The sequence below is a fragment of the Stigmatopora argus genome, chromosome 7 (genome assembly GCF_051989625.1).
Source record: "Stigmatopora argus isolate UIUO_Sarg chromosome 7, RoL_Sarg_1.0, whole genome shotgun sequence".
Classification (NCBI taxonomy): Eukaryota; Metazoa; Chordata; class Actinopteri; order Syngnathiformes; family Syngnathidae; genus Stigmatopora; species Stigmatopora argus.
In genome coordinates this window covers 16,476,787-16,501,875 of record NC_135393.1, presented here as the reverse complement: position 1 = coordinate 16,501,875, position 25,089 = coordinate 16,476,787, and the positions used below count along the sequence as shown (strand labels likewise).

Genomic DNA, 25,089 nt, shown 5'->3' with positions numbered 1-25,089 from the left:
TAAAAGGGATATATATGAGAAAAAAACAAGTGAGTGAGATATTTTTTTATATTGATAATAATAATCATAATCAGACATAGGCTTTGTCATCATCATTGAGTCGACAAAAGCCTAATCGTCATCATACCCAGCTACGTATGAGTATGATGACAATTAGGCTTTTGTCGAGTCAATGATGATGACAAAACCTATGTCTGATTATGATTATTATTATTAATATAAAAAAATATCTCACTCACTCATTTTTTTCTCATATATATCCTTCTTTTACAACTTAATTTTTTTTTTAGAGTAAACTTTTAAAAGTCGTATATACTTACTGTATAAATACAATAATACTGTATACTAAGAAAATGGGAAAAGTCATATGTATTAGGAATATAAAGTAAAACGGTTGACTTTTACCAAAGCAAAAACAAAAGAAAATCATCATTATTTCTTGTAAGATTGAGGCTCTTTTCTTTCAGTATGTGTGGTTTTAGTGCCAAGTGAGACAATAAGTTCTCCACTTTCCCACATTATCCCGAGTGTTTTCCAGGAAACTGACTGTCCCATTTTGGGGTCAGACAGTCCAGGTTAACCTGAAGGTCAAGGTTCATGGGGGATTCTTCCTCCTCGTCAGGAAGCAGGCCTCCATGTGTGCCTATTCCTGGATGACACGAACTTTAAATCGAGAAAAGAGGCCTTCAAGAAAATGGAAATGGAACATTTTTCACAATTTTTTGCCTTTTACGTATTTTCAGACACATTTTTCACAATTGCTGTCTGTGTCCAACAGCTTCAAACTGGTTCTCACAAGACTGGCGGTTGTCAACTTGTGACCCAGTGAGCAAAGTTTGTCTGGACAGTTAATTGTCAAGTCGTAAACGGTCTCAGACGAGTCTCATTTCAATTACTAAGGCTTATATTGAGTTTGCTTATCACGCCGCGTCAGTTCCGCCACGGCGCTATTCGTATCGTCTCACGTCCCGCCAACATCACATTTTTCGTGCGACAGCCCACATCTAATTAGCAATTAGAGCACACGTTCTTGCGCCCCGACTCATCTTCATCTCGGCTGCTAGTCCCAGCGGGGTTCAAACCGGAGTCACAGACTTATCACGCCGCCGTCGCTATATCGGGAAACTCTGCTCAGCAGTTTCCAACGAGCGCAGGTAAGTTTTTCAAAGCGGTTATTCCCAGCAAAAGTTTTCTTGGGATTGGAGCGTGTCATGGAAGGACAAGACTCTTTTAACGCAAAGGGAACAAATTCAATGTCTTTGGATGCCAAACTTTGGAAGGAATTCTTTTTGTTTCCATGTATTCATTTATGTGTTAACCCTCGGCGTGTGGCAAGACAAAGGGAAGCGGGTGGACGATGTGGTCGGCAAAGGGAAAGAAGGGAAGATCTGAATCACCGCGTATTGTTGTGGGTTTTCCCAGCTTTAAGATCAGAGGAAGTGGAACGCTGTGGCTAAATGCTGTATACAAAGGTCACGATGAGGTTGCAACTCAAATGCAGCTTGAAAGTCAAGACAAGTGATAGTTGGGTTGTGATGCCCCCCTCCCAAAATTCTAACTCAAAAGGATAAGGACTGTCCAGCAAAACAAAGTGGTGCTTAAGACAGGTGGTAAGGGGGTACCCAGAGTTGAACTTGGGACCTCTTGATCTACAGTCAAATGCGCTGCCACTGATCTACACCCCCCTTGTCCAATACCAAATTCTTGTGGGAATTGGACTTACATAATGGGGAAATCTATGTATTCCCAAAATTAGTACCCTCTGGCAAAGAGTACAGCACTTCAGAGAGGAGTTAAGGGGGTACCCAGAGTTGAACTGGGGACCTCTTGATCTGCAGTCAAATGCTCTACCGCTGAGCTACACCCCCCTTGCCCAAAGCTAAGTTCTTGTGGTAATTGGACCTACATAATGGGGAAAAACTTGCATACCCAATTTTAGGAGCCTCCTGCAAAAGATATGGCATTGCTGAGAAGTGGCAAGGGGGCACCCAGAGTTGAACTGGGGACCTCTTGATCTGCAGTCAAATGCTCTACCACTGAGCTATACCCCCCTTTTGCTTGGCCAAATTATTGTGGAAATTGGACCTACATAATGGGGAAAAACATGCATTGCCAAATTTAGGACCCTCCTGCAAAAGCTAATGGATTGCAGAGAAGTGGTAAGGGGGCACCCAGAGTCGAACTGGGGACCCCTTGCTCTGCAGTCAAATGCTCTACCGCTGAGCTACGCCCCCCTTGTCCAAAGGAAAATTCTTGTGGTAATTGGACCTACATAATGGGGAAATGCATTTATTCCCAAAATTAGTACCCTCTGGCAAAGAGTACAGCACTTCAGAGAAGAGTTAAGGGGGTACCCAGAGTTGAACTGGGGACCTCTTGATCTGCAGTCAAATGCTCTACCGCTGAGCTACACCCCCCTTGCCCAAAGCCAAGTTCTTGTGGTAATTGGACCTACATAATGGGGAAAAACTTGCATACCCAATTTTAGGAGCCTCCTGCAAAAGATATGGCATTGCTGAGAAGTGGCAAGGGGGCACCCAGAGTTGAACTGGGGACCTCTTGATCTGCAGTCAAATGCTCTACCGCTGAGCTACGCCCCCCTTGTCTAAAGCTAAGTTCTTGTGGTAATTGGACCCACATAATGGGGAAAAACTTGCATTCCCAATTTTAGGACCCTCCTGCAAAAGATATGGCATTGCAGAGAAGTGGTAAGGGGGCACCCAGAGTTGAACTGGGGACCTCTTGATCTGCAGTCAAATGCTCTACCACTGAGCTACACCCCCTTTGTCCAAAGCTAAGTTCTTGTGATAATTGGACCCACATAATGGGGAAAAACATGCATTGCCAAATTTAGGACCCTCCTGCAAAAGCTAATGGATTGCAGAGAAGTGGTAAGGGGGCACCCAGAGTCGAACTGGGGACCTCTTGATCTGCAGTCAAATGCTCTACCACTGAGCTACACCCCCTTGTCCAAAGATAAATTCTTGTGGGAATTGGACCTACATAATGGGGAAATCCTTGTATTCCCAAAATTAGTACCCTCTGGCAAAGAGTACAGCACTTCAGAGAAGAGTTAAGGGGGTACCCAGAGTTGAACTGGGGACCTCTTGATCTGCAGTCAACTGCTCTACCGCTGAGCTACACCCCCCTTGCCCAAAGCTAAGTTCTTGTGGTAATTGGACCGACATAATGAGGAAAAACTTGCATACCCAATTTTAGGACCCTCCTGCAAAAGATATGGCATTGCTGAGAAGTGGCAAGGGGGCACCCAGAGTTGAACTGGGGACCTCTTGATCTGCAGTCAAATGCTCTACCACTGAGCTATACCCCCCTTGTGCTATGTTAAATTATTGTGGGAATTGGACCTACATAATGGTAAAAAACATGCATTGCCAAATTTAGGACCCTCCTGCAAAACATATGGCAATGCAGAGATCTGGTAAGGGGGCACCCAGAGTTGAAATGGGGACCTCTCAACCTGCATACAAATGCTATACCTCTGAGGTAGCCCTCCTTATCAATACCCAAATTCTGAAGGCACTTGACACTCAGCGTGCACACACCCATACAGAGCCAGACGTCAAGCCAATGCAAATAGAGCTCACGCCTGCATCGAGAGGAAACACTCAGGCCATCTGGGGAATTTTTTTTGCCCTTGTTGTGTGTCTCTATGCGCAGTCAGTTTCGGAAAAGTCCATATAAAGGAGTCAACATCCAAAGTCCGTCAGGAAGGAAATGCTTAACGTGACCGAATCATCTATTCATTTACAAACACGGTATGTTTTTCCGACGTCAAATTAAATTCCATCCCTTCATTGGCTGTCATATCCGCCATCCTCATACCTTCCTGTTTACCCGAGACGACTTCCTCTCAAAACACAGTGCGTTTTCTCACACTTCATCAACTCGGTCCGTAAACAATAACATGCATACGCTAGATGAAACACTGTAAATCTCTCAAGTAAGTGATCAATGAAGTCAGAAGCTTAAATACGTGCGACTCAGGTGTCTACGTATTCTTTCGTCTCTCGTCGACGCTTTTTTTAAGTAAACACAAACCGGTTCTTCTCATGTCTCTAATATCCCGCCACACAGGTGTGTGTTAATCTCCCAAATCCCATAATAGCGCTTTTATCTTCAATAGAACAGCTGTACGTATAATACCACTGTCTCGAAGACATGTTTTTGAGGCTTCCACAAATCTAGATGGGAATGTCAACATTTTTGGTGTGACCTGGTATGGCAAAAAAATAATAATTTGATGCCGTCAATGGAAAAAAGTTTCAGAAATTACAAATTTGGGAATTTGCATTTCGATTCAAAAGCGTTAAAGAAAGTTTGCCTTTTAATTACTACACGCTATTTTTTTGGTCATTTTCAAAATCTCATCATGTTGATGCCATGCGCGAACGCTAACGCTAATGCTAACGCTAGCTAGCAAGCGAAGGAGAGTACTTTGACATGTGACGTGTCCTGAAGCATCAGAGCTGGTGACTAATTGCACCGTCTGTTCCCCGTAACGCTCACTCACGCTGAGATTACGCAATCTCTATGGGGATAATCTCCTTGACTCTGTGTATTATATTTCTTTTGGCAGAATATTGACACGTCTAGATTACTTTCCCGTCTGTAAAGGCTTGACTCGCCTAATCCTTGACCTCTACTTTCTCCTTCTCCACTTTTTCCTGTGCTCTTTAAGTACTGAATCCAAATCATAATCTGACACTTCTTGGAAAATTCCCATTTTGGCTTGTCATCTTCAAGCTGTTTCCAAAAAATAATTAAGTCTGACCGGACTATTTATGCTATCTAGCCATGACAGGAGAGCTTAGTATAGGTTAACTTTTTATGTCAGTTAGTAAAGTCTTATAAATCCACATGACACATATTAACAATTTTCCGATGGTGACGGTTTGTGTGATCCACACCAAAGATGTGAAAAAAAAGCAACTTTAAGACCGGAAAATAAGTTAATTATATTATCCTGTAAAGAACGATTGCTTCTGAGTACGTCGAAGGGAAGATCGGATGTTTTCCTGCGTGTCACTCAACAGTCAAATTCACTTGCGACCATTGTTTTGATGTGTCATTGAACGTGTGTCGTAATTCGGGGAGTTGCCAAACAAAGCGTAACAAGTGAAAATCAAAACAAGAGCAGCTGTCCGTGCTCACCCGTACTCATAACGAATGGTTAGAAACTACAAAAAAAAAGGTGAGGCTAATACGTTATTCTAGAATGCCAGCACGCTTTTTGACCCATTTCAAGTCACTGTGTTTGACCTTTAACCCGTTCTACACACCAGGCGAGTGTTCCTTCTTCATACACGTCGGCGATTACATTCCACGTTAGGCTAACGTGAACGCCATGCTAAAAATTCTTCGAATTCTTCGTGTTCAGGTCCATGAACTCGAACAAAAGCGTTTTTGGGGGCTTCAACAATGCAAAAAAAAGTACAGTTTAGTCATTTTTACCGACAGACGACTCATTTTTTTACCCACAGTTTAGTAATCTGTACCCACAGATTACTAATTTGTACCCACAATTTTGTCATCCGTGACGACAGTTTAGTGGGTACACAAATCATGAAAAAAATATCAGATTTTACTTTATTGTGGACAGAAATATCGACATTTTCACCAACAATAAACATACATTACGGTCGGTCACGTGACCACTTATAAATTTACGTTCAAAAACCCTAAATCCAACAAGTGGCGTCTTTTTTTCCCACTAGGGGGCCCGCATGCTCTTTGAACATGTGATGTTTAAATATGTGGATTTTTCTTGTCGGAATTCAATTTTGGCGCACTTTTGGTCGTCATATGGTCATATAAAATGTTATAGTACAGTAAAATAATCATTCATATTAGCTGACGTTCTGAGAAAAAATACATAACATTATTTGTAAGTAGGTACTCATTACTTGAGTATTCTCTTCACCTAATATTTTTCAAATTTCAGGATGACTACTGCCTCTTTTACTTGAGTAATATCAGTGTGACGTAATGCTACGCTAGTAAAATTGCTAATGACTCTACCCAGCACTACATTTTGCCCATTTTTTGTGTACGAATACAACAAACCCACCTGATTTTTTTCTCTGTCACATCCATTTTCTGAATCATAATTTTTTTTAAACTAAAATACAGCATTTAGCAATCACTTGTCAAGATCAACTTAGATTGTGCAATATTTTACAATGACCTTGCCCCGCATGTGACTTTTTAAACGACTTAATTATGTTTTTTTTTACTGGAAAAAACACACTGTGGAGTAGCACCGCCAATTTCTGTGCAAAATGACAATAAAGGCTTTTGATATGATTTTGATTTTGATTGAAGGACTGTCAGCAATCATTCGGCCAATAAAGCACTTCCCCTCTAAAGTAGCAACTTGAATTCTTTTCATTGTAAAGTGCTTTTCAAAATCAAAATGCCACTTAATGACGGCTGACTTGGCAAACAACCCACTGTTGATATATTATGAATCAGTCTTCCAGGCATTCATAACACGTCTAGCGTAGCGCCCTAATCATTTTATTGCTTTATTTCCAGACAGGACGTGCGGCTAGCGGAGCAGACGTGAGCTCATCTCAAGACCACCTCGCTTCTTACATGGCCTGAAAAATGTCAGGTGAGTGCAATCCACGCAAAAACAAACGAACACTCACCTCCACAGCGCGTTTATTTTCACCACAACATCCTTTCCACGTTACACTAATAGGAACACGTTGCCGTGTTTTGTTTTGTTTTTGCTATGGATGTGGGCGTGGCCACTGTCCCACTACGCCGCATGGTGCTCCGTGACTCATGTGGCTGAAGACACAGACAAAACAAAGGCGTAAAACGCTAAGGTGGAAAATCCCATCAATGCAGGAAGCAGAATTGCTATATTTTGGGGCGTTTTTCCACGTACCGTATTTTCATGACTATACGGCGCATCGTATTTTTAGCCGCAGTGTCAGTAACAAGTGCTATTTCTGTATTTTACACACACAAAGGACGCACCGTTTTTATAGACGCAGCCAGGCATGGCAAAACATACACCAGCTTAAACATACAACTGATTTATTTTATTTTATCGTGATAAAAAATTTAAGTATTGGTCCATATATAAAGCACACTGGATTATAAGGCGCCCTGTCTATGTTGGAGAAAATTTAAGTCTTTTATGTGCGCCTTATAGTCGTGAAAATACGGTAATTTGCTCATTTACAGAGATGTGATTTTACAAATGGATACTTTCCAATTGTTATGGTTGCAGTCAGGGGTGCTGGAATGTTAAGACTGATTGGCATGGGATTTGTATTTCTTGCGGATATTTGGTGATTTGGATTCGTAAATCCTGGGGAAATTTGTCACAGAAAAATTTGGCCGTAAACTCATACCTGTCAATGTATACGTTTTTCTTGTATTTTTTTGGGGGGGGATCATTTCAAATTGTGTCACAAGTATGAATCGGCTTGTTAGGTTTGTGTATTTTGTATTGAGTTTTGTCAGGACCGAGCTAAAGTGGCATAATAGCGATAGTGGCATAGTAACAAGATTTAACTGTACTCAGTATCACTATTTTTAAAGTATCGGACACTATTGGGTTTGGTCACAAAATCCGATCCAATCTATCAGTGGCAATCTGTATTTTCCGTGACCGGACGTTTGGTAGAACGGACGTTTGGTAGAACGGACGTTTGGTAGAACGGACGTTTGGTCGCCGGGTTCGCTCGCTGTCAAATTATGACAGAGAGTTTACTGTTGATATTTTGATATTAGATATTTAGATATTAAACTCACTATCTCTCTCTCATGATTATAATTTTGAGAGCTGGTTTCAACAGGAACAACCGTCCTACCAAACGTCCGTTCTACCAAGCGTCCGTTCTACCAAATGTCCGGTCCACCAAACATCTGGTCGACCACACGTCCGGGGACCAAACGTCTTTCGACGAAACGTCCCAGTACCGTATTTTCCATAACCAGGAACATGTACAGTGCCTACTAACTTTTCATTATTATTATTATTTTTTTATCGTTACGTTTGCGACCACTATGGCTTTTAAGCTCGTTCTTCTCCAACACTGCCATCAACGCGCTAGGAATGATTCCCTCACCTACCGACCGTCGGTCTGAGACAATGGCGGGAAGTGTTCCCGCAGAAAATAAACGGCGTTGTCCTTTTAAGGACTCTTTTTTTTTTTGAGGCGAAACTTTCGAGTGTTTTTCGTACCTGTGATGTCACCGACAAAGAATTCCCCCATTGGAAGCTCGAGTTAATTATTGATAAAACGCGACGGAGAATTTGTAAGGGCAACGTTGACGGTGTCTGGATTTACTTTACTGCCGATGATTTGCTCGCTCCGCTTTGTTGTTATCGGCCGCCGTTTGAACTCTCGATTTAAAAGGATTGCACGTTTGCAAACTCAAAAAAAAAATTCAAAATAGATAATATTTAGTTTTTGTTCGGTTTGTTTTGAGTTAAAATAAGCAATTTCAAAAATCTTTAAAAAAGGAAAGGGAGTTTTTCCTCTTTCACTTTTATTTTTAATTTAAATAAAAATATAAATATATTTTTGCTAATGAAAAACAGGATTAAAAAATAAAAGGGCAATATTTCATATTTTCACATTTTAGAGAAAGGTTGAAATTAAAATAAAATCTTAAAACATTGAATATTTAGGGGTTTTCCTCACTTTTTTTGTGCCCAAATATTTTATTTTAATTTTAAAATTTTAAATATAAAAAAGTGGAGAATTCTTACCGCTTTGCCTTTTATTTTTTAATGTAAAATATACGGTCGGATTTTCCTTTTTAATTAAAAAAACAGAAGATCTCATCTCATTTTCTGAACCGCTTTATCCTCATTAGGGTCACGGGGGGTGCTGGAGCCTATCCCAGCTGACTCCAGGCCAGAGGTGGGGGACACCCTGAATCGGTGGCCAGCCAATCATAAGGCACAAGGAGACAAACAACCAATCACTCGTAGCTAGGGGCAATTTAGAGTGTCCAATCAGCCTACCATGCATGTCTTTGGAATGTGGGAGGAAACCGGAGTACCCAGAGGAAACCCACACAGGCCCAGGGAGAGAACATGCAAACTCCACACAGGTGGACTGACCTAGATTTGAACCCAGGACCCCAAAGCTGTTAGGCCGACACACTAACCACTCGCCCCACCGGGCCGCTTAACCAGAAAATTTAAATAAAAAATAGATATTTAATGTTTTCTGCCTTGTTTTTGTATAAATAGAAGTCAAACTAAATGTAAAAAAATAATAATCCAAAACTCCAAGAGAATATTAGAGGATAAAAGAGGATTTGGACAAATATGATGAAATTTAAGCTAATTGATAAACTGATTAATTGGGGAAGCCCAGTTGGAATGACACCGTAACCGCGACAAAAATGAGTTTGAAAACCATGTTATATTTGCATGCAATAGTTGGTCAAGCAGTTGAAATGATCATGAGCAAGTGCACGTCCCTTAGCATCAGACTTAGCATCCCCGCCTTAGCATCAAAGCCCCCCCCCCCTCCCCATCCCTCCATTGAGAAGACTGTGACTCAGTGGCATGACATCATCGCAGTGAGCTCACAGTCTGGCGAGATGGAGACGGGATTAAAACGGCCGCTGCTGCCACTGTCACATGGGTCACCCGAGAGTTTAGGATTGACCACGAGGGGCTCAACAGATTAAGACGTGGGTCATGCTGTTGCTGCCACTCGCCTCCACTCCGCTCGTGACCCAGATTGCGCGCGTCAGCCACTCCAAAAAAGCTGTACATTCATTATTATGCTGCCACTTCATGTGGACAATCTTGCAACAATGGATTAGCGGTCGTCGCCGCGTGGTCGCATGTCAAAACATGTCAAAATACGTTGAAATAGGAATATCGCGCGTGGCGTGACATCTCGGGTTATGCTTTAGGCCACAGGTGTCAAAGTGGCGGCCCGGGGGCCAAATCTGGCCCGCCGCATCATTGTGTGCGGCCCGAGAAAGTAAAGGATGAGCGCCGACTTTCATTTTTAGGATGAAATTCAAATGAAGATTATAGATGTATATTGTATTTCCTGATTTTCCCCTTTTAAAATCAATAATTGCACATTTTTAAGCCATTTTTTTTAGTTTGAAAAGCATTTTGTAAAATCTACAAATAAATATATAAAAATATTTTAATAATTTAAAAAAAAATCCTTTTGGATAAAAAAGATTAAAAGACGTTTTTCCTTACTAAGAAAAAAACTCAAATAAATATTGTTTTAGATCTATAAAAAATGTAATATTTAGGGCTTTTGATCCAGTTCTTTTAAAAAATCGAAATATTATACAAGAAAACAAGAATGTTCTGGATATGTTAATTACGTGTCTGGTTTAAATATTTCATTTGTAAAACTCATCTTTTATGAAATTTGTAATAAGCATTACAATGACGGTGAGATGTGTAAAATTTTAAAATAGTAAAAATCACTCAGAAAACTTGAAGGGAAGTGAATTGCTAAAATAACAGTAAATTTCAAATCATTCAAATGCTAAATATCAATCATAAAATGACATTATTTTAGTTCCTATTATCTTTTGTGACAATATATTCAATAATACCCTGTAGTTATTCAAATCTATTGAAAATGAACATGAGTTAAACACAAGATATATCTTTACTGCTGATTTTAGAAAAAAAAAAAAGAAAATAGTCCACATTTGTCCAAGCTTGCACGGTATCTCTACTTGTTGTCTTTGTTTTGGTTGAGTTTTGTTCAATTTTGGCAGGCGTCCTGAAGGGATCCTGTTTATGCACATTCCACAACCTAATATAGAGGTCATACTTAGTCATCTTCCGGAGAAAAAAAACAAAAAAGAAACAAGACTCAAGGCTGGAAAGGCTTCATTTCTTTCTCTTTTTTGAAGTGGCTACACTTTCATCTGCGACGATAGCAACCCTATCAACAGTTGCCTGGGAGTATCCTTCATTGGAGGAAAGCCCCGTGACAACTCAGTCACAACAGGAACGCCACCTCATTTACAATTTGATCAAGTCATTTTCAAAATTCTTTTATCAAACGTTTTACGTCCGCTTCCGCGTGGCCGCGCCGTAAAATCCCAGGTCATCGTTGTACACGCGTGGGTGCCGTCGCAGATTTTAAAATTCATGTTCGAAGAGTCTCACCGGACAGACGTCATAAAATATTCAGTCAATGTGACCTAGAAGAAGGAGTGCAACAAAGAAAGTGCAGATGGTGGTGTTTGTATTTATGCATAAATGTCTTATTCGTTTGAAGCATTTTGAGGGAAAGTGAGGATTTTTTTGTGGGCTTTAAAAAAATGTTTTTTTTAAACAGCTGTTGCATTTTGGCTCGTGAAGGCCGGAGTGTAATGAGATGAGAGACCAGGAAATAAAAGTATTTACCGTATTTTCACGGCTATACGGCGCATCATATTTTTAGCCGCAGTGTCAGTAACGAGTGCTATTTCTGTATTTTAGACACACAGGACGCACCATTTTTATAGGCGCAGCCAGGCATGGCAAAACATACACCAGCTTAAACATACGGACACACGCTAAAAACATGTTTTTAAAAAGGCAACAGAAGCAAAACTGAGTTCGGTTGTACTTTATTTAGCCATTTTACAATGTACTCACGTCATCATCACCCACAAATGCATCAAAGTCCTCATTTTTTGTGTACGAATTGAACAATTGTGAGTCATCGAAAACGCTGAGTTTTATATGTTCGTCCACGCGGCCACAATCCATTTGTCCTAAAATTGTTATCACGATAAAATAAAATAAATCAGTGGATAGGGTACACCATACTCTACAGCTCTCACAACTACGGCAAGCAGCCCCTGACTCTACTATTTTCCCCGTAGAAAAAGTACTGCGTAGTGACTGCTGGGATATGTAGTTCTTTTGTCAATACACCCAATGGATTGTGGCCTGTATACATCGACATCAACACAGCTTGACGAAGCATGGAAAGCAGCGTTGGAAAAGTTACGCTAGCTACTAGCTACTATGTTCATCCATATATAATATATATGCGTCTAAAAAAACAGTGCATCCTTTGTGTGTTTAAAATACCGAAATAGCACTCGTTACTGACACTGCAGCTAAAAATATGATGCGCCATATTGTCGTGAAAATACAGTCGTTTTAGTCTGCAAAACGTTGATGCACCCTCACGGCATAAAGAGTGCGTAGTGGATCGTACCTTGCCGTTTGTGCGCCATTTAATATACCCCCTGCCGTTTGATATAGTATCCGGGTATATTAAATGGGGGGGGGGGGGGGGGGGGGTATATTAAACAGCAAAATATGGTAGTTACTTTTTCTCTTTGCTTCTCAATAACACAACCTAGACACTATTTTGATCACATTCCAACTCACTGACTTGAGATCAGTCACCGTGAAAGTCTATTTGCTTACGGGCGCTGGGGTCTGGGCCGCAGATAAGCGAGGAGGGCCAAGGAGTTGCCACCGCGTGGCAGTAAGAGAGAAGCAAACGGCAAACATGAAAGAGAGCGTAAAAGTGATGAGCTTGTCGCGGGACCGCCCGCCGCGTCGTCGACTCGCTCGGGTCGTTTAGCGGAAACTGCTGCCAGACGATAACAAGGCGGAAGACAATGGCGTGGACGCGCGACAGCTCGGGGGTCGACTTGCCCGTAGTCGCCCGACCTTTTGCCATTTTTTTTTATTTCAAATACGAGACCATCCGGACATACCAGACGCATTTCATAGTGTTTTTCTCCCTTATTTGGAAAAAGAGGAAATTTGCTTTATTTGGGTTATTTGGGGCCATATTACGCAAGGTTATTTTGGTTAACATATTGCTAAAGGGGATCGGTCGCTAACCAAAAAAAAATGAGTTCAATTCAATTTTTTGATTTTGGTTTTCATGCCTAAAATTCAAATAAAGATTATGTAGAGAATATTTATTTATTTAAAAAAATATATTTTTTACTTAAAAAAAATTAAAAAGCACATATTTTGTTTTTGTTTAGTCTTAAAATAAGCATTTTTTTAATTTATGAAAACAACTGAATAAGTAAATATTTCCTCTTTTAACGTTTATTTTTAGTTGAAATAAAAAGTAAAATATATTTGTGCAAATGAAAAACATGATTAAAAACAATATATAATGTTTTCACATTTTTAGAGAAAGTTTTAAATGAAAATAGAATCTAACAAAACTGAATACTTTGGGTTTATGGGACATCATTTTTTGCCCTCTTTGAATTCATTTTTAATCTTCACAAAATAGAAGTTCAACATTTTTCCCCTCGTCACTTGAGGACTTCAATGTAATTGACGAGGGAATAGCGCCCTCTTGTGTGTAATAATTGAACTACATTTGATCCGCAACGTTCTGTTTTGTTATGATGGCAACAGAGTGCGTCGAGTTCCATTTTAACTGTCACACACCGAAATTAGTGTCAAGCGCTTATGACGTTTTGTACGTCGAGCGGCCTGTGCGACTGTATTAAACGACACCGTTGCAACAAACATTTGGCCTTGAATAAAATGTGCTACCTTACGTCGGAGTTGACGGCAAAAAGTGAAATTTAGATTCCGCTCAGCTTTACTCTGAAGCACTTTACCGGAAGCAGTTGCCTGGCTATCTTTGCTGATCTTTACTCGGGTGCTGTCAACATTTTAATCTGATCCACAACTTGCATAAAACCACCACGCTTGTTGTAAGGTAATTTTTCGACAACGTTTATGTTTGATTAATTTTCCCCCTAAATATTCGTGAAATTTATTTTTCTTGTCACTTCCTTCTGTTGTTTTTTTCCCTTGTTTTTATTTTTGTTTTGTCTCATAGCTAGCGGGCAACGGAGCTAGTTTTGTATTAAGTATTCATCGAGTTACTGCGGACATGATATATTTTTGGTTTTTTTTTAAACTAAATTGAAGATAGAGGAGACCTCATTCCAGTTATGTGCATTGAATAATAAAAAGTTTTTATATAATTATTTTTTTAAAATATATCTAGTAGTTGTTGACAAAAAGGCGAGTGACGTCACTGCGTCAACAAGCTGTTTTACTCGTTAAAACTGCTCCGAACTGTAAGATATTTTTAATAATAATTAATTATATATAATTGTAGTTCTATTTTTTTATAGAATAAATTACATTTTTTTTTAATCGTAGTAGATGCAAAATTACATCTGTAATTTTGAGGAAATAAAACGTTGTCAGATTTTAATATTACAAGAGTAGTTGTATATATTTTTGAAAACTAATATTACTTTTTTCCTGTCATAACAAATGTATTCGTGGTGCTAGTTCTTGTTTACGACTGCATTCTTGCAAATGTCATGAATATATTTTTTGTGCAACATCTTTATTATTATTTTTATTTATTATTTACTTTAAATGAAAATGTACAGGTGGGCTTTTTGGCTTCCATCATTCTGTGCTATGTAAATGTCTTTCATCTATCTCTTACACACTTCCTGTCCCCGTTTGTGGGTGAAAATAGAGCACCGCAAACTTCCTTTCCTTGTGTCTTCTGCTACATTCTGTCAGTTTTTCTCAAGACATTAACTGAGGCACTCAAGTCAATATTTTATTTTTTTTCCTGGATAAGAAGTGTGTATTTATTTTACATTGGAATAGTGCTTATAAGTTAAATAGGTCTGCAATTGCTAGGTTTTGAAATGTAACTATTCTCCAGTCTTTGTCTGTTGATTAGCTGAATTATTGTGAAACAAGATTAGCAGTCAGTTTTCCATCTAAAGCGTTTAAAAAGCCATTTGTGCGATTGTTTTGCTTCCTTATGGAGTGTCAGTAAATTGTTGAAATCTTGTCATTGTCAGTTATGACTCGTAGGAGCTGCCGCCTGGCGTCCACAGGCTACTACAACTCCGACGATGAATCTGACTCGAGTACCGTCACCAGCATTTCTTACCGTGAGAGTCCCGTCAAGTGAGTACAATGGTGTGAAGCCTTCCCGTAATATCTCTTTTATATACCCTATTTCCACGACTATACGGCGCATGGTATTTTTAGCCGCAGTGTCAATAACGAGTGCTATTTCTGTATTTGACACACACAAAGGACGCACCGTTTTTATAGACGCAGCCAGGCATGGCAAAACATACACCAGCTTAAACATACACGCTACACCCACACGGTAAAAACACGTTTTTAAAAAGGCAACGGAAGCAAAACTGAGTTCGGTTGTACTTTTATTTAGTCATTTTACAATGTACTCACGTCATCATCACCCACAAATCCATCAAAGTCCTCATTTTCTAAGATTTATACGTTCATCCAGGCAGCCACAATCCATTCGCAAATAGTAGCTAGCTAGTAGCTAGCGTAACTTTTCCAACGCTGCTTTCCATGCTTCGTCAAGCTGTGTTGATGTCGATGTATACAGGCCACAATCCATTGGGTGTATTGACAAAAGAACTACATATCCCAGCAGTCACTGCGCACTACTTTATCTATGGGGAAAATAGTAGAGTCGGGTGCTGCTTGCCGTAGTTGTGAGAGTTGTAGAGGATGGTGTACCCTATCGACTCATTTATTTGATTTTATCATGATAACAATTTTAGTATTGGTCCATATATAAAGTGCATTGGATTATAAGGCGTCTTGTCTATTTTGGAGAAAATTTAAGACTTTTATGTGCGCCTTATAGTCGTGAAAATACGGTATATTTCATAACCATTTCCATCTATTTCCAGAGTTTTCAAGAAGAAAGCGGGGACCCGCAAGGCTAGCGCTCGTAGCACCAGAGCTAACAACAGCGTGGCTAGCTCCAGCAGTATACAGTCCCCTTCCAGCACAGCAGGTGGGTGCGCAAGGCCGCGTTCGCACCGCAGACCTACCCGATTCACAATTTTTAGTTAGGGTCCAAATCGGATCCGGCCTCGTTATCAACCCGTTTGACAGGTTGCCACGGCAACAAAGGCGGCATCCAGCCTAGAGTGACGTTACGGACGGCGAAAAACCCGTTTGGGACGGAGCGTCTTGTCCGTCTCGGATATGAAACGACCTCCCATATGTGTCAAAAATAGGATTTTTTTGTGCTTTGCGTTCAGACTACAAAAGAGCCCTCCAGTTTCAATCTGGATTTGGGCTGCCTGTCCGAACACGAGCAAAAATGGACAAAGGGGAAGAATTTTTTAACCCGAACTCTTTCCAATCTCTTCCTCAAAGCACGCCGCCCCTGCTTGAGCACCCAGACGGACGTGACCCTGGGAAATGTGACCTACGCCACCCCCAGGGTAACGGCCAGACCCTCCCTGACGGCGGCGTCTTCTACCACCAGCCAAACCGCCGCCAGCCGCTGTCCGCTTCCGCCGCCTCCGGACAGGTTCCGCAGCAGCGGCCAGGCGGTGGTCTACCTGCGACCGGACCACCAAAAGGAGAAAAACAGCATAGACAGTTCGGGGTACTCCTCATCTGAGGGTATCAACCTTAAACCCCCAACACCGACCACCACTAGCAAGACCATGACGACGAGCAGTGGCATGAGCGTTGGTAAAGTGAAAAGTAGCATCCCGGCCCCCCGTCTCGAATACACGCAGCGGATCAGAGGGACTCTCTGTGGTGTGAAGGGTAGGTACATTTGTTTTTATTGATAGGCCATTAATGGCTAATTATTTTTGCTAATACAATTTGGACAATGAGTGTTCTACCTGGGCAATAGACCTTAAGATTTTATTTAGTGGCTGAATATTCTTAGCCGATGTACAAGGTCAAGTCAGGCGAAATATGACATGATGTTATTTTATTGATTAATTATTCTTTCATTAGAAAATGCTCGGATGTTCAAATAATATCATGTAAACAGTTTACAGTAAACGTAAATACTGAGCGAGAAATCAAATTTTCGGAAGGTGCGCATTTGTACTTATCATCCGCTTTAATCGAGGACTACTGTATATTTACTGTTTTGTTCTCGTTTGTTTTCTAAACGAAAGTATTTTTTCTAGTTTTGTAGATTTTTTTTTACGGACAAAATTGTATGTAATATACAATTTTGAAAATTTAGAGTTCAAAATAAAATGATTTGTTACTGTTTTCCCCGCTGCAAGAAATAACATTTTAGTTTTTGCCCTCTCTAATGGTTATTTCAATTTTAAAACTAAATAAAAACATAAAATAAAAATAGGGGAAAATAGATTTGTCATTCAGAAAAAACAATCCTAAAAACTATGAAACAACACTTAGAAAATATAAACATTAAGTAAAAATACTATTTATAAAAAAAATACATCTCAGCAAATGGACTCTAAATAATTGTCCTATTTGTTCTATTTTTGTAGATCTTTTTTGACGAACAAAATTGTATATAACATACAATTTTGAAAATAGAGAGTGCATAATAAAACGATTTGTTACTGTTTTCCCCTCTGCAAGAAATAAAATTTTATTTTTTGCCCTCTTAATTTTTTGAGATGGTTATTTCAATTTTAAAACGAAATAAAAACAAAATAAAAATAGGGGAAAATAGATTTGTCATTCAGAAAAAAACAATCTTAAAAACAATATGAAACAATGCTTTAAAAATATAAACATTAAGTAAAAATACTTATATTTATAAAAAAAATACATCTCAACAAATGGACCATCCAAATAATTGTCCTCTAATTGATAATCCAATTGACAATTGAACCCTGCATGCCATGAATGAATATTTCTTTAACTCAATTCTTATGTGTTTTGCCAGGGTCGTTATCAACTTTGACGGCAAAGACCAAGCAGCTGACTGCTTTCGGTAGGACGTGTCTTTGATTCCCAGAAATGATCGCTCATCTTTCACGCCATCAATTTATCTTGTCTGACAGCCAACAGATCGTTAATCAGCGCTCAAACCAGAAAAACTTGCATCGTCATCCTCCTTCTCTCTCTTGTGGCCGCCTGTAAGCGACAATCTTGTTTGTGGCAGAAAGCGTCAGTAAAAGTGGCCGCAATTGACCAAGCCTTTGCTCCTTTTGTTCTTCAGGTGTCAAGTTCCTCCCTCCCTTGTTGCCCCCCCTGCTGACCCTTTCCGATTTCATGAAGATCCATATTGTTCGGTTTTTGGTTTGGCGAACCGACATGGAACAAAGGACACAATCCATGTGTGGGGGAAATATTGATGCAGACGGAAGCTGCTCCAAATTCAAGGTGGTTTTTAATTTTTTTTGTCGACAAATCTTAGCTAGGCTAAGAAGGCTACCGTATTTTCTCGCATATAAGCCGCACCCGTAAAATTGCCTTAAAATTGTTGAATTTAACATTTTCTCTCGTATAAATTTCGTTCATAGACCTCAAAATATTATCTTTTCTCTATTTTGAAATAAATGACCGTATCGGCCGCACGCGTCTGCGTTATGGCGTTTCGTCTTCGTTACCTTGCAGTTTCGTGCATGTCACGTCTAATTTGTGCGCATATAAGCCGTACCCTCGATTCAGTCATCATTTTTTTGGGCGACAAATATGGTGTATATGCGAGAAAATACGGTAAGTAAAACAGCAAAAAATACAGGGTAGCGACCAAAAGTCAAAAAAGTGCCATCCACAGTGTGGTGGTACAGTTCATTCTTATTTTGCTCCCGTTTCTAATCTCTTGTCTATATTATGTTTATATTTATTGCTAAAAACGGATTTTTTTGCTCTTCAGGACTCGGGCGCAACACCTTCTGATATGGATGCAAAAATGCAGCATCTTCTGGTAAGTCAACATTTTAAAAACCAAGCTTGGACTATTATTCACCATGAATCATGTTGTTACACGCCATTCAATAAATACAAAATGAGTGTGTAGCTATCTTAAATTTCCAGTATGCGAAATGAAAACTTTAGTTTTTAATGTTGCTACGTTAATTAATTTGGGAGTTGTCAACTTGATTAACCTTAAGTCATCCAAAAACAAATCCAAATATAACATTTTCTTTGAAAAAGTGAATCACTGTATATTATGATCACTGTCATACAACAATTCAATGAAAGTTGAATAAAGAGTTAATTTTCTGAAAATAATAACTGAAAGATTCGTCACTCAAATTTGATGAAGTCAAGATTAATCGGATGAATGGTGTTAAATGGTGATAAAAATGAGTGTATAGTATATGCTATTGTTATGTTTATAACATTTAAACTGGCACTTTATGCATTTTAAGATAGAACGCGATACATTGAAATTTCCAATCAGGACTTTGCTCTTTTTGCAGGAAGATCTGCAACAGAAGCAGGAGCTCCTCGAAAAGGTAAACTCGAAATGTCGATGTGCTTTTCCTCCAATGAGTGCGCACCATTGCTTGCGCCTGTTTTTAGATCAAGGAGCAATTCGAGGTGGACATGCAGACCATCAGAGATGACGTGAAGGAGGTACAGTCCAATAGTGGGCAGCATCTGGACCACGAGGTCACTGTTATGGACAAGAAAATGGACGACCACAAACAAAATTTTCAAAAATCCCTCTCGGGTATTGGCGGCAGGATGAAAACCATAGAGGTCCAGATTGCTGAGGTAACAGCAGAAAATTGTCAAGCATTATGTAAGATTGGGACTTCAATTATTCCTTTCATGTGGGCCGGACCATTTTAGATGTAATATTTTTTTTTTTTTCATAAATGGATTAAAACCCCAGAATATTCAGCTTTGTATAGATCTAAAACAATGTTTATTTTAGCTTATTTTTATAGATTTTAGATTTTACAAAAAGATTTTTGAGCTAAAAACACAGAAAAAATGGATTAAAAATTACAATGATTGATTTAAAAGGGGGTAAACAAGGAAATTTGATATACATCTATACTCTTCATTTTAATTTGATCCTAAAACAGAAAGTCGGCACTCATGATTTACTTTCTCGGGCCGCACAAAATGATGCGGCGGGCCAGATTTGGCCCCCGGGCCGCCACTTTGACACCTGTGCTGTAGACTTTGTAAACTAAGGTTGCTACCACGTTCACAGTATAAATTAACGATGCTATGTACCGAGACGGGAGGGGGAAAAAATCTTGTTTCGAATGTCAAATGACAAATTTTGATACTAAACTAGGTTGAAAATACAGATAGTAACAAAGTTAGCATGTTCTAATGTATATTCGATGTAGGCAAAATGCTTATCTGGCAACCCGGGATGGTCCGCTGTGCACTTGAATATTTTGATCCCGGTTGCAGTACCTTTTTCGGCTACTGTTTTTTGGTATTTCTCTTTTAACGCACATGGGTTTATATTTGCAGTTGTCCAAGGAGTTGTTTTCCATCCAGTCTCAACATAACGCGGTGCCTTGTCCGGACATCTTGGCTCAAAAGCATCTGACGCCAGAACTCCAGCAGGCCATGGAGAAGTGGCTCAGCGACCGCATTCGGGTAAGTGTTTGGGTGACATCAAAATTGCGAGAGGCAACGAACTTCATCTGATGTGACGCCCTCTTGTGACGCAGGGGCAGAACGCCATCGGCCCACGGAACAAGGGAACGTCTTCTGCGTGCGCGCAGCCCATTGCTAACAAAATGGCCGACTTTGCGCTAGAGACTCAAGGTAAACACACGTCGAAATTCTATTCATATTAAAGAGTATGGTAATTTATGCAAACCTTTTTTTACATGACATTCAGGTGCCAGTGTGATCAGCACCCGCTGTTCTGAAACGTATCGCACCCGCTCGGCATGTCTGAGCTTGTTTGGATTTGCCTTGTGGTACCCGACGGAAAGCCCCCGCACCGTCATACGGGTAATCGTCTTTTCCCTATTTAGTCTTGGAGAGGACCTTGGGAATATGAGAAAAGTTGGCGTGTTCGTGCTAACCGTGTAGCATCTGGGTTCGCCGTCGAGTGAAGGTTTCTGAGGTGGGAGTTTATTCACGGGACTTTTCTACTTTTTCCCCAAAGGGCGATTCAACTCTGCTTCCGGGTAAATGTTGGGCCTTTCACGGTGCCCACGGCACCCTCGTCATCGCGCTGTCGCACCCTATTAAGATAACCCATGTGACCTTGGACCACGTCCCGCGTCAGAACACCCCCACGGGCCGTATCGACTCTGCACCCAAGGACTTTGCGGTCTATGTAAGTTGCCCGCTATTGACCGAAAATAGTCCAGTGATAATGGTTTTTAGGTTTTAATTAAACTGCAACGTTGGTTCACCATGAAACTTAACACAAACATATAAAAAGTGTCCCAAAAAAACAACAAAAAAACGAATTTGTCAAATTGGCGGTCCGGGGGCCAAATCTGGTCCGCCGCATCATTTTGTGTGGCCCGGGAAAGTAAATGATGAGTGCCGACTTTCTGTTTTAGGATCAAATTAAAATGAAGAGTATAGATGTATATTACATTTCCTGATTTTCCCCCTTTTAAATCAATAATTGTAAATTTTGAATCATTTTTTTCTGCGTTTTTAGTTTATCTAATCTAAAAATATTTAAAAAAGCTTAAATAAACATTGTTTTAGATCAATAAAAAACTGAATATTCAGGGATTTTAATCCAGTTCTTTTAATCAATTTATTAAAAAAAAATCTAAATATTATATCTAAAATGGCCCGGCCCATGTGAAATCAAGTTGACGTTAAAGCGGCCCGCGAACCAACCCGATCTGACACCCTTGGCTTAGGGGATGAAGGACGAGGTAGAAGACGGAACACTGCTGGGATCCTTCATGTACAACGAGGACGGCGAGCCCACGCAGACGTTTGAGCTACCCGTGAGTTGAAATTTATTTTTCTTATTTCATAAGGGAAGTCATAGGTGATCTTAAATTTCATGGGTTGTAATCATTGTGGTTTCCTTTAAGTGTCCATAGTTGTCAGAATATATTCTAATCAACTCATTCTGAAACGCAATTTTGATCAAGTGAACATTTCTGAGGTAAGTTGAATCATAATGGGATTTTGAATTTTTGGGCTTTTTCACAGCCGAGTGAGGAGATCTACCGTGCGGTGGAGCTTCGCGTCTTAAGCAACTGGGGTCAAATCGAGTACACGTGCCTCTACCGTTTCAGAGTACATGGCACCATGGCAACGGATACATGAACAAGTGGTGAGTTCCACCACTTCAAGTCATGCTTTACGCTTCTTTAAAAAAAATAAAAATAAAAAACAATGACCGTCCAATGAAAAGCATGACATTTTTGTAAGAAAACCTCTACCTTAGCAACAATGATTCTCAGTTTAGGCGAAGGATGTAAATAGTTAAAAAGCATACTCAACCACCGTTCATTTATCCCTGGCAAAGTCTGGCAAAAAATCGTATTTATGTGAGAGAATATATTTTATTAAAGTATGTCAGTGTTATCATGTTGATGTTTTAAAGACAACCATTAGCACGGCAGCTGTTTTGGAAAATTTTCAATGATCTCAGCAATATAAAATGAGTGAAAGTGACTTTATTCTCAGCAAATACCAAGTTGTTTACAATAAAATAGATTTACAATAACAGGTTTAGTCTATTCAAGGTACGTTTTTCCTATTACAATTTTATTGCAGCTTGTAAAATATTTCTATTTTGCAAAGTAAATACTTTTCTCATAATGGTATGACTTTATTTTCGTTTTTTTTCCTTGAAAATATTGCAGATGAGCAGTGTGGTTTTACAATTCCCATACAAACGTTTGTCGGATGTTTATCTCGTTTGGATGACGATTTTTATTTTTAATTTGTGTTGCAGCCTTATAAAGTTAAGACATATTTTTTTGCTCTGGTTCATGATTTTCATGCAGTTTGAAAAAAGTTTATATTGGGAATGTTTATCATATTTATAACATTTGATACAAATATGGAGTTTTGTTACCTGGAGTTGATGTATCTTGTGTGATAAACTGTTGTAACAATGCTCTGAATATTGTTTTTAAACTATTTAATAAAAAGATGCTCTTGCTCGGAATTAGTAGACTATTTTAATTTAAAAAAATATATAGTACCGTATTTTCACGACTATAAGGCGCACTTAAAAGTCTTAAATTTTCTCCAAAATAGAGAGAGCGCTTTATAATCCAGTGTGCTTTAAATATGGAAAAAAATAAAATGTGTCATTCATTGAGGGTGCGCCTTATAATGTGGTGCGCCTTATAGTCGTGAAAATACAGTATATACATTTTCGCATTTAAAAAAATTGACCAAGACCTGACTTGAAACAATAAACCTTCCCCTAAAGTTACTATTTAGAAGAAATTGAACAAGATAAAGTTTTATAAAGCAATTTATGAAAGTGCTTTTCTTAAGGAATCCAACTTGGTCATGAAAAACATAGACAAATATCTCTTTTAAAACAAATGTGTCCATAAAAATGAAGCCCTCCTTTTCCTAACCTGTCAGATTTTAGATTTAAAACTTCCCACCATTAGAGAATAAGCATCTATTTAAGCGACTTTTGAAAAAAATGCAGATTTTGTGAATAGTAAATTATTTAAAGGTGATTTTGGCATGCGTCTCCTCTAAACTCTCTCTGGACACTTCTGGTCCATCCTCCGAGGAAACAAAACCGGGGTACGAGAAGAAGTGTGACGACCCCCGTGACGTGCCGAGACGGCCGTCCCCCGGAGCCGGCGACCGCAGCAACGGAACCAACTTAGCGTGGGCGTAATCGATCTCAAATCCTTCAAAGATAAGTCCCACACCCCACGCTCCCAAACTCTTCTTCAGCAGATGAGAGACTTTCCGGGCGGCCAGCACCAGACCCTCGTAGTCGCCGTCCCCCAGCTTGAATATGTCGGAGACCAGAGGATGCCGTGGCACCAGCACGGTGAACCCGGGCGAGTTTGGGAAGGGGGTGAGGAAAGAAACATGGCCCTCGTCCTCCCACAGCCGCCACTGTGACTCCTCGCCGCGGATGATGCGTGGGAAAAGACCCGGGTCTGATGGGTCGTCGCCCAGAAAGGTCAAGTTGGGCGGCGCGTCCGGCTCGGGGAGGTGTGCGCGGATCTCGGCCTTGATTTCGTTGAGGCGGGCGTCGCTCCACCGAGGCGCCGTCTTGGAGGTGCAGTACCCTGGATCGTGGCTGTGGTGTTCTTCTTCTCCTGCAAGGTGAGGACGCCACTCTGCATCCAGGCCGTGCAGCGGGAGGACACGGATCTGCACAAAGCATTTTTTTTCGTTATCACCCGAGTTATGTGTCCGATGTTGAATGGTGTGCGCACCTGAGCGGGTTTGTCCACGTGGGGTCTGGCGACGAGGGCGCATCGTTGCACCCTGAGCCTGTCGCACAGGAGATGTGCCACTGCCTTGGCCCCCAGCATCCAGGATACATATTCTGCTTCCTCCAGGTGAAAGATGCTCTCAGCCATAGTTCCGGGTACGCGGCGTTCTAGGATCACCGAGCCGGGCGTCCAAGGCCGTGGGTGAAGGTGGGCAACTAGGTGCTCGGACTCCCAGATGACGAGGCGGGGTAGAGAAGCAGACATTCTATGGGATGGACGTGGAATTTTAATGGGAGGTTGGTTCAGTTGACTTCAATATTTTATTCTTAGGTGCAGTAATTATTGTACTTCATTAATTCTTTGTTTCTCATATAAACCGAAAACGTTTTTTTTCCCTTCATGATCCATCCGAGTGCATTTTAGAGTTGTAATAATGCAGTTAAATGAATAGTTCTGTTTGTTGTTAATATTTGTGGCGTTAGGGGGCATCCGATTACACGTTTCGTTCCATAAAGAACTTTTATAAACATGTTATTCAGCCAAGCCACCCACAGGAAACATTGTATTTTATTTTTGGAAAGTATTGTTTTTAGAAATAGGAAGAAAACATCGGCGCATGACGATGACGTCAACAATCAGTTTTTAGGAAAAATAGTGTAAACAAGCCTGATTGACAGTTCGATTTAGTAAATCCGATGACCAAAACAATTTCAGATTTTGATTTCACAAAAAAACCTACCTCTTACTAAGAAATCTTGCTGAAATCATGAACAATGTAGAGAAGATAAAGTGAAACCGACCTGCCTGATGTTACTTCAGACTCGTGTCGGAGTATCACGTGAAATGCGCACAGCGCAACAAACACGTGACAGCAGAGCAGTTTAGCCACTTTCGTCACATATCACAATTGGGAATTGAAACTAGGTTCATCCAAACAGTAAAATAGTGTTTCGATATTCACACTTTAGACACCACCCTACTTTGTGGTTTGTACCTGTAGCGCCCTCTGAAGGCAAA

General features: G+C 40.1%; 2 protein-coding genes and 9 non-coding genes across 14 annotated transcripts; 1 reads left to right on the top strand and 10 right to left on the bottom strand.

Annotated features, from left to right (window-relative positions):
- Positions 1–1,796: 1,796 nt before the first annotated feature.
- On the bottom strand, positions 1,797–1,868 carry trnac-gca (transfer RNA cysteine (anticodon GCA)). Its single transcript has one exon. It is a non-coding gene; the product is annotated as a tRNA-Cys (tRNA).
- A 111-nt stretch (positions 1,869–1,979) lies between these two features.
- On the bottom strand, positions 1,980–2,051 carry trnac-gca (transfer RNA cysteine (anticodon GCA)). The gene has a single exon. It is a non-coding gene; the product is annotated as a tRNA-Cys (tRNA).
- Positions 2,052–2,162: 111 nt separating this feature from the next.
- Positions 2,163–2,234, bottom strand: trnac-gca (transfer RNA cysteine (anticodon GCA)). The gene has a single exon. It is a non-coding gene; the product is annotated as a tRNA-Cys (tRNA).
- A 111-nt stretch (positions 2,235–2,345) lies between these two features.
- trnac-gca (transfer RNA cysteine (anticodon GCA)) lies at positions 2,346–2,417 on the bottom strand. The gene has a single exon. It is a non-coding gene; the product is annotated as a tRNA-Cys (tRNA).
- A 111-nt stretch (positions 2,418–2,528) lies between these two features.
- Positions 2,529–2,600, bottom strand: trnac-gca (transfer RNA cysteine (anticodon GCA)). Its single transcript has one exon. It is a non-coding gene; the product is annotated as a tRNA-Cys (tRNA).
- Positions 2,601–2,711: 111 nt separating this feature from the next.
- On the bottom strand, positions 2,712–2,783 carry trnac-gca (transfer RNA cysteine (anticodon GCA)). The gene has a single exon. It is a non-coding gene; the product is annotated as a tRNA-Cys (tRNA).
- Positions 2,784–2,894: 111 nt separating this feature from the next.
- trnac-gca (transfer RNA cysteine (anticodon GCA)) lies at positions 2,895–2,966 on the bottom strand. Its single transcript has one exon. It is a non-coding gene; the product is annotated as a tRNA-Cys (tRNA).
- Positions 2,967–3,076: 110 nt separating this feature from the next.
- Positions 3,077–3,148, bottom strand: trnac-gca (transfer RNA cysteine (anticodon GCA)). Its single transcript has one exon. It is a non-coding gene; the product is annotated as a tRNA-Cys (tRNA).
- Positions 3,149–3,259: 111 nt separating this feature from the next.
- trnac-gca (transfer RNA cysteine (anticodon GCA)) lies at positions 3,260–3,331 on the bottom strand. The gene has a single exon. It is a non-coding gene; the product is annotated as a tRNA-Cys (tRNA).
- A 3,224-nt stretch (positions 3,332–6,555) lies between these two features.
- sun2 (Sad1 and UNC84 domain containing 2) lies at positions 6,556–22,820 on the top strand. Of its 3 annotated transcripts, none has more exons than XM_077604303.1 (16): positions 6,556–6,634; positions 14,812–14,920; positions 15,688–15,794; positions 16,163–16,564; positions 17,679–17,726; positions 17,797–17,871; positions 17,955–18,118; positions 18,615–18,665; positions 19,165–19,200; positions 19,268–19,462; positions 20,183–20,311; positions 20,386–20,482; positions 20,559–20,674; positions 20,832–21,005; positions 21,553–21,642; positions 21,854–22,820. In XM_077604303.1, exons 1-16 carry the CDS (start codon positions 6,628–6,630, stop codon positions 21,968–21,970), a joined length of 1,917 nt encoding a protein of 638 aa, XP_077460429.1. In that variant the 5' UTR covers positions 6,556–6,627; the 3' UTR covers positions 21,971–22,820. The 3 variants fall into 3 exon arrangements, with proteins under 3 accessions (XP_077460429.1, XP_077460430.1, XP_077460431.1); XM_077604304.1 differs by lacking the exon at positions 6,556–6,634 and adding an exon at positions 13,554–13,691; XM_077604305.1 differs by lacking the exon at positions 6,556–6,634 and adding an exon at positions 14,527–14,584.
- Positions 22,295–25,076, bottom strand: LOC144076943 (uncharacterized). 2 transcript variants are annotated; one of them, XM_077604307.1, is made up of 3 exons: positions 24,812–25,076; positions 24,073–24,337; positions 22,295–24,007 (listed from the first exon to the last, which is right to left on the bottom strand). In XM_077604307.1, the coding sequence occupies exons 1-3, from the start codon at positions 24,838–24,840 to the stop codon at positions 23,339–23,341; spliced, it is 963 nt and encodes a 320-aa protein (XP_077460433.1). In that variant the 5' UTR covers positions 24,841–25,076; the 3' UTR covers positions 22,295–23,338. The 2 variants fall into 2 exon arrangements, with proteins under 2 accessions (XP_077460433.1, XP_077460434.1); XM_077604308.1 differs by having other exon boundaries at positions 24,873–25,076.
- Between the last annotated feature and the right edge of the window lie 13 nt (positions 25,077–25,089).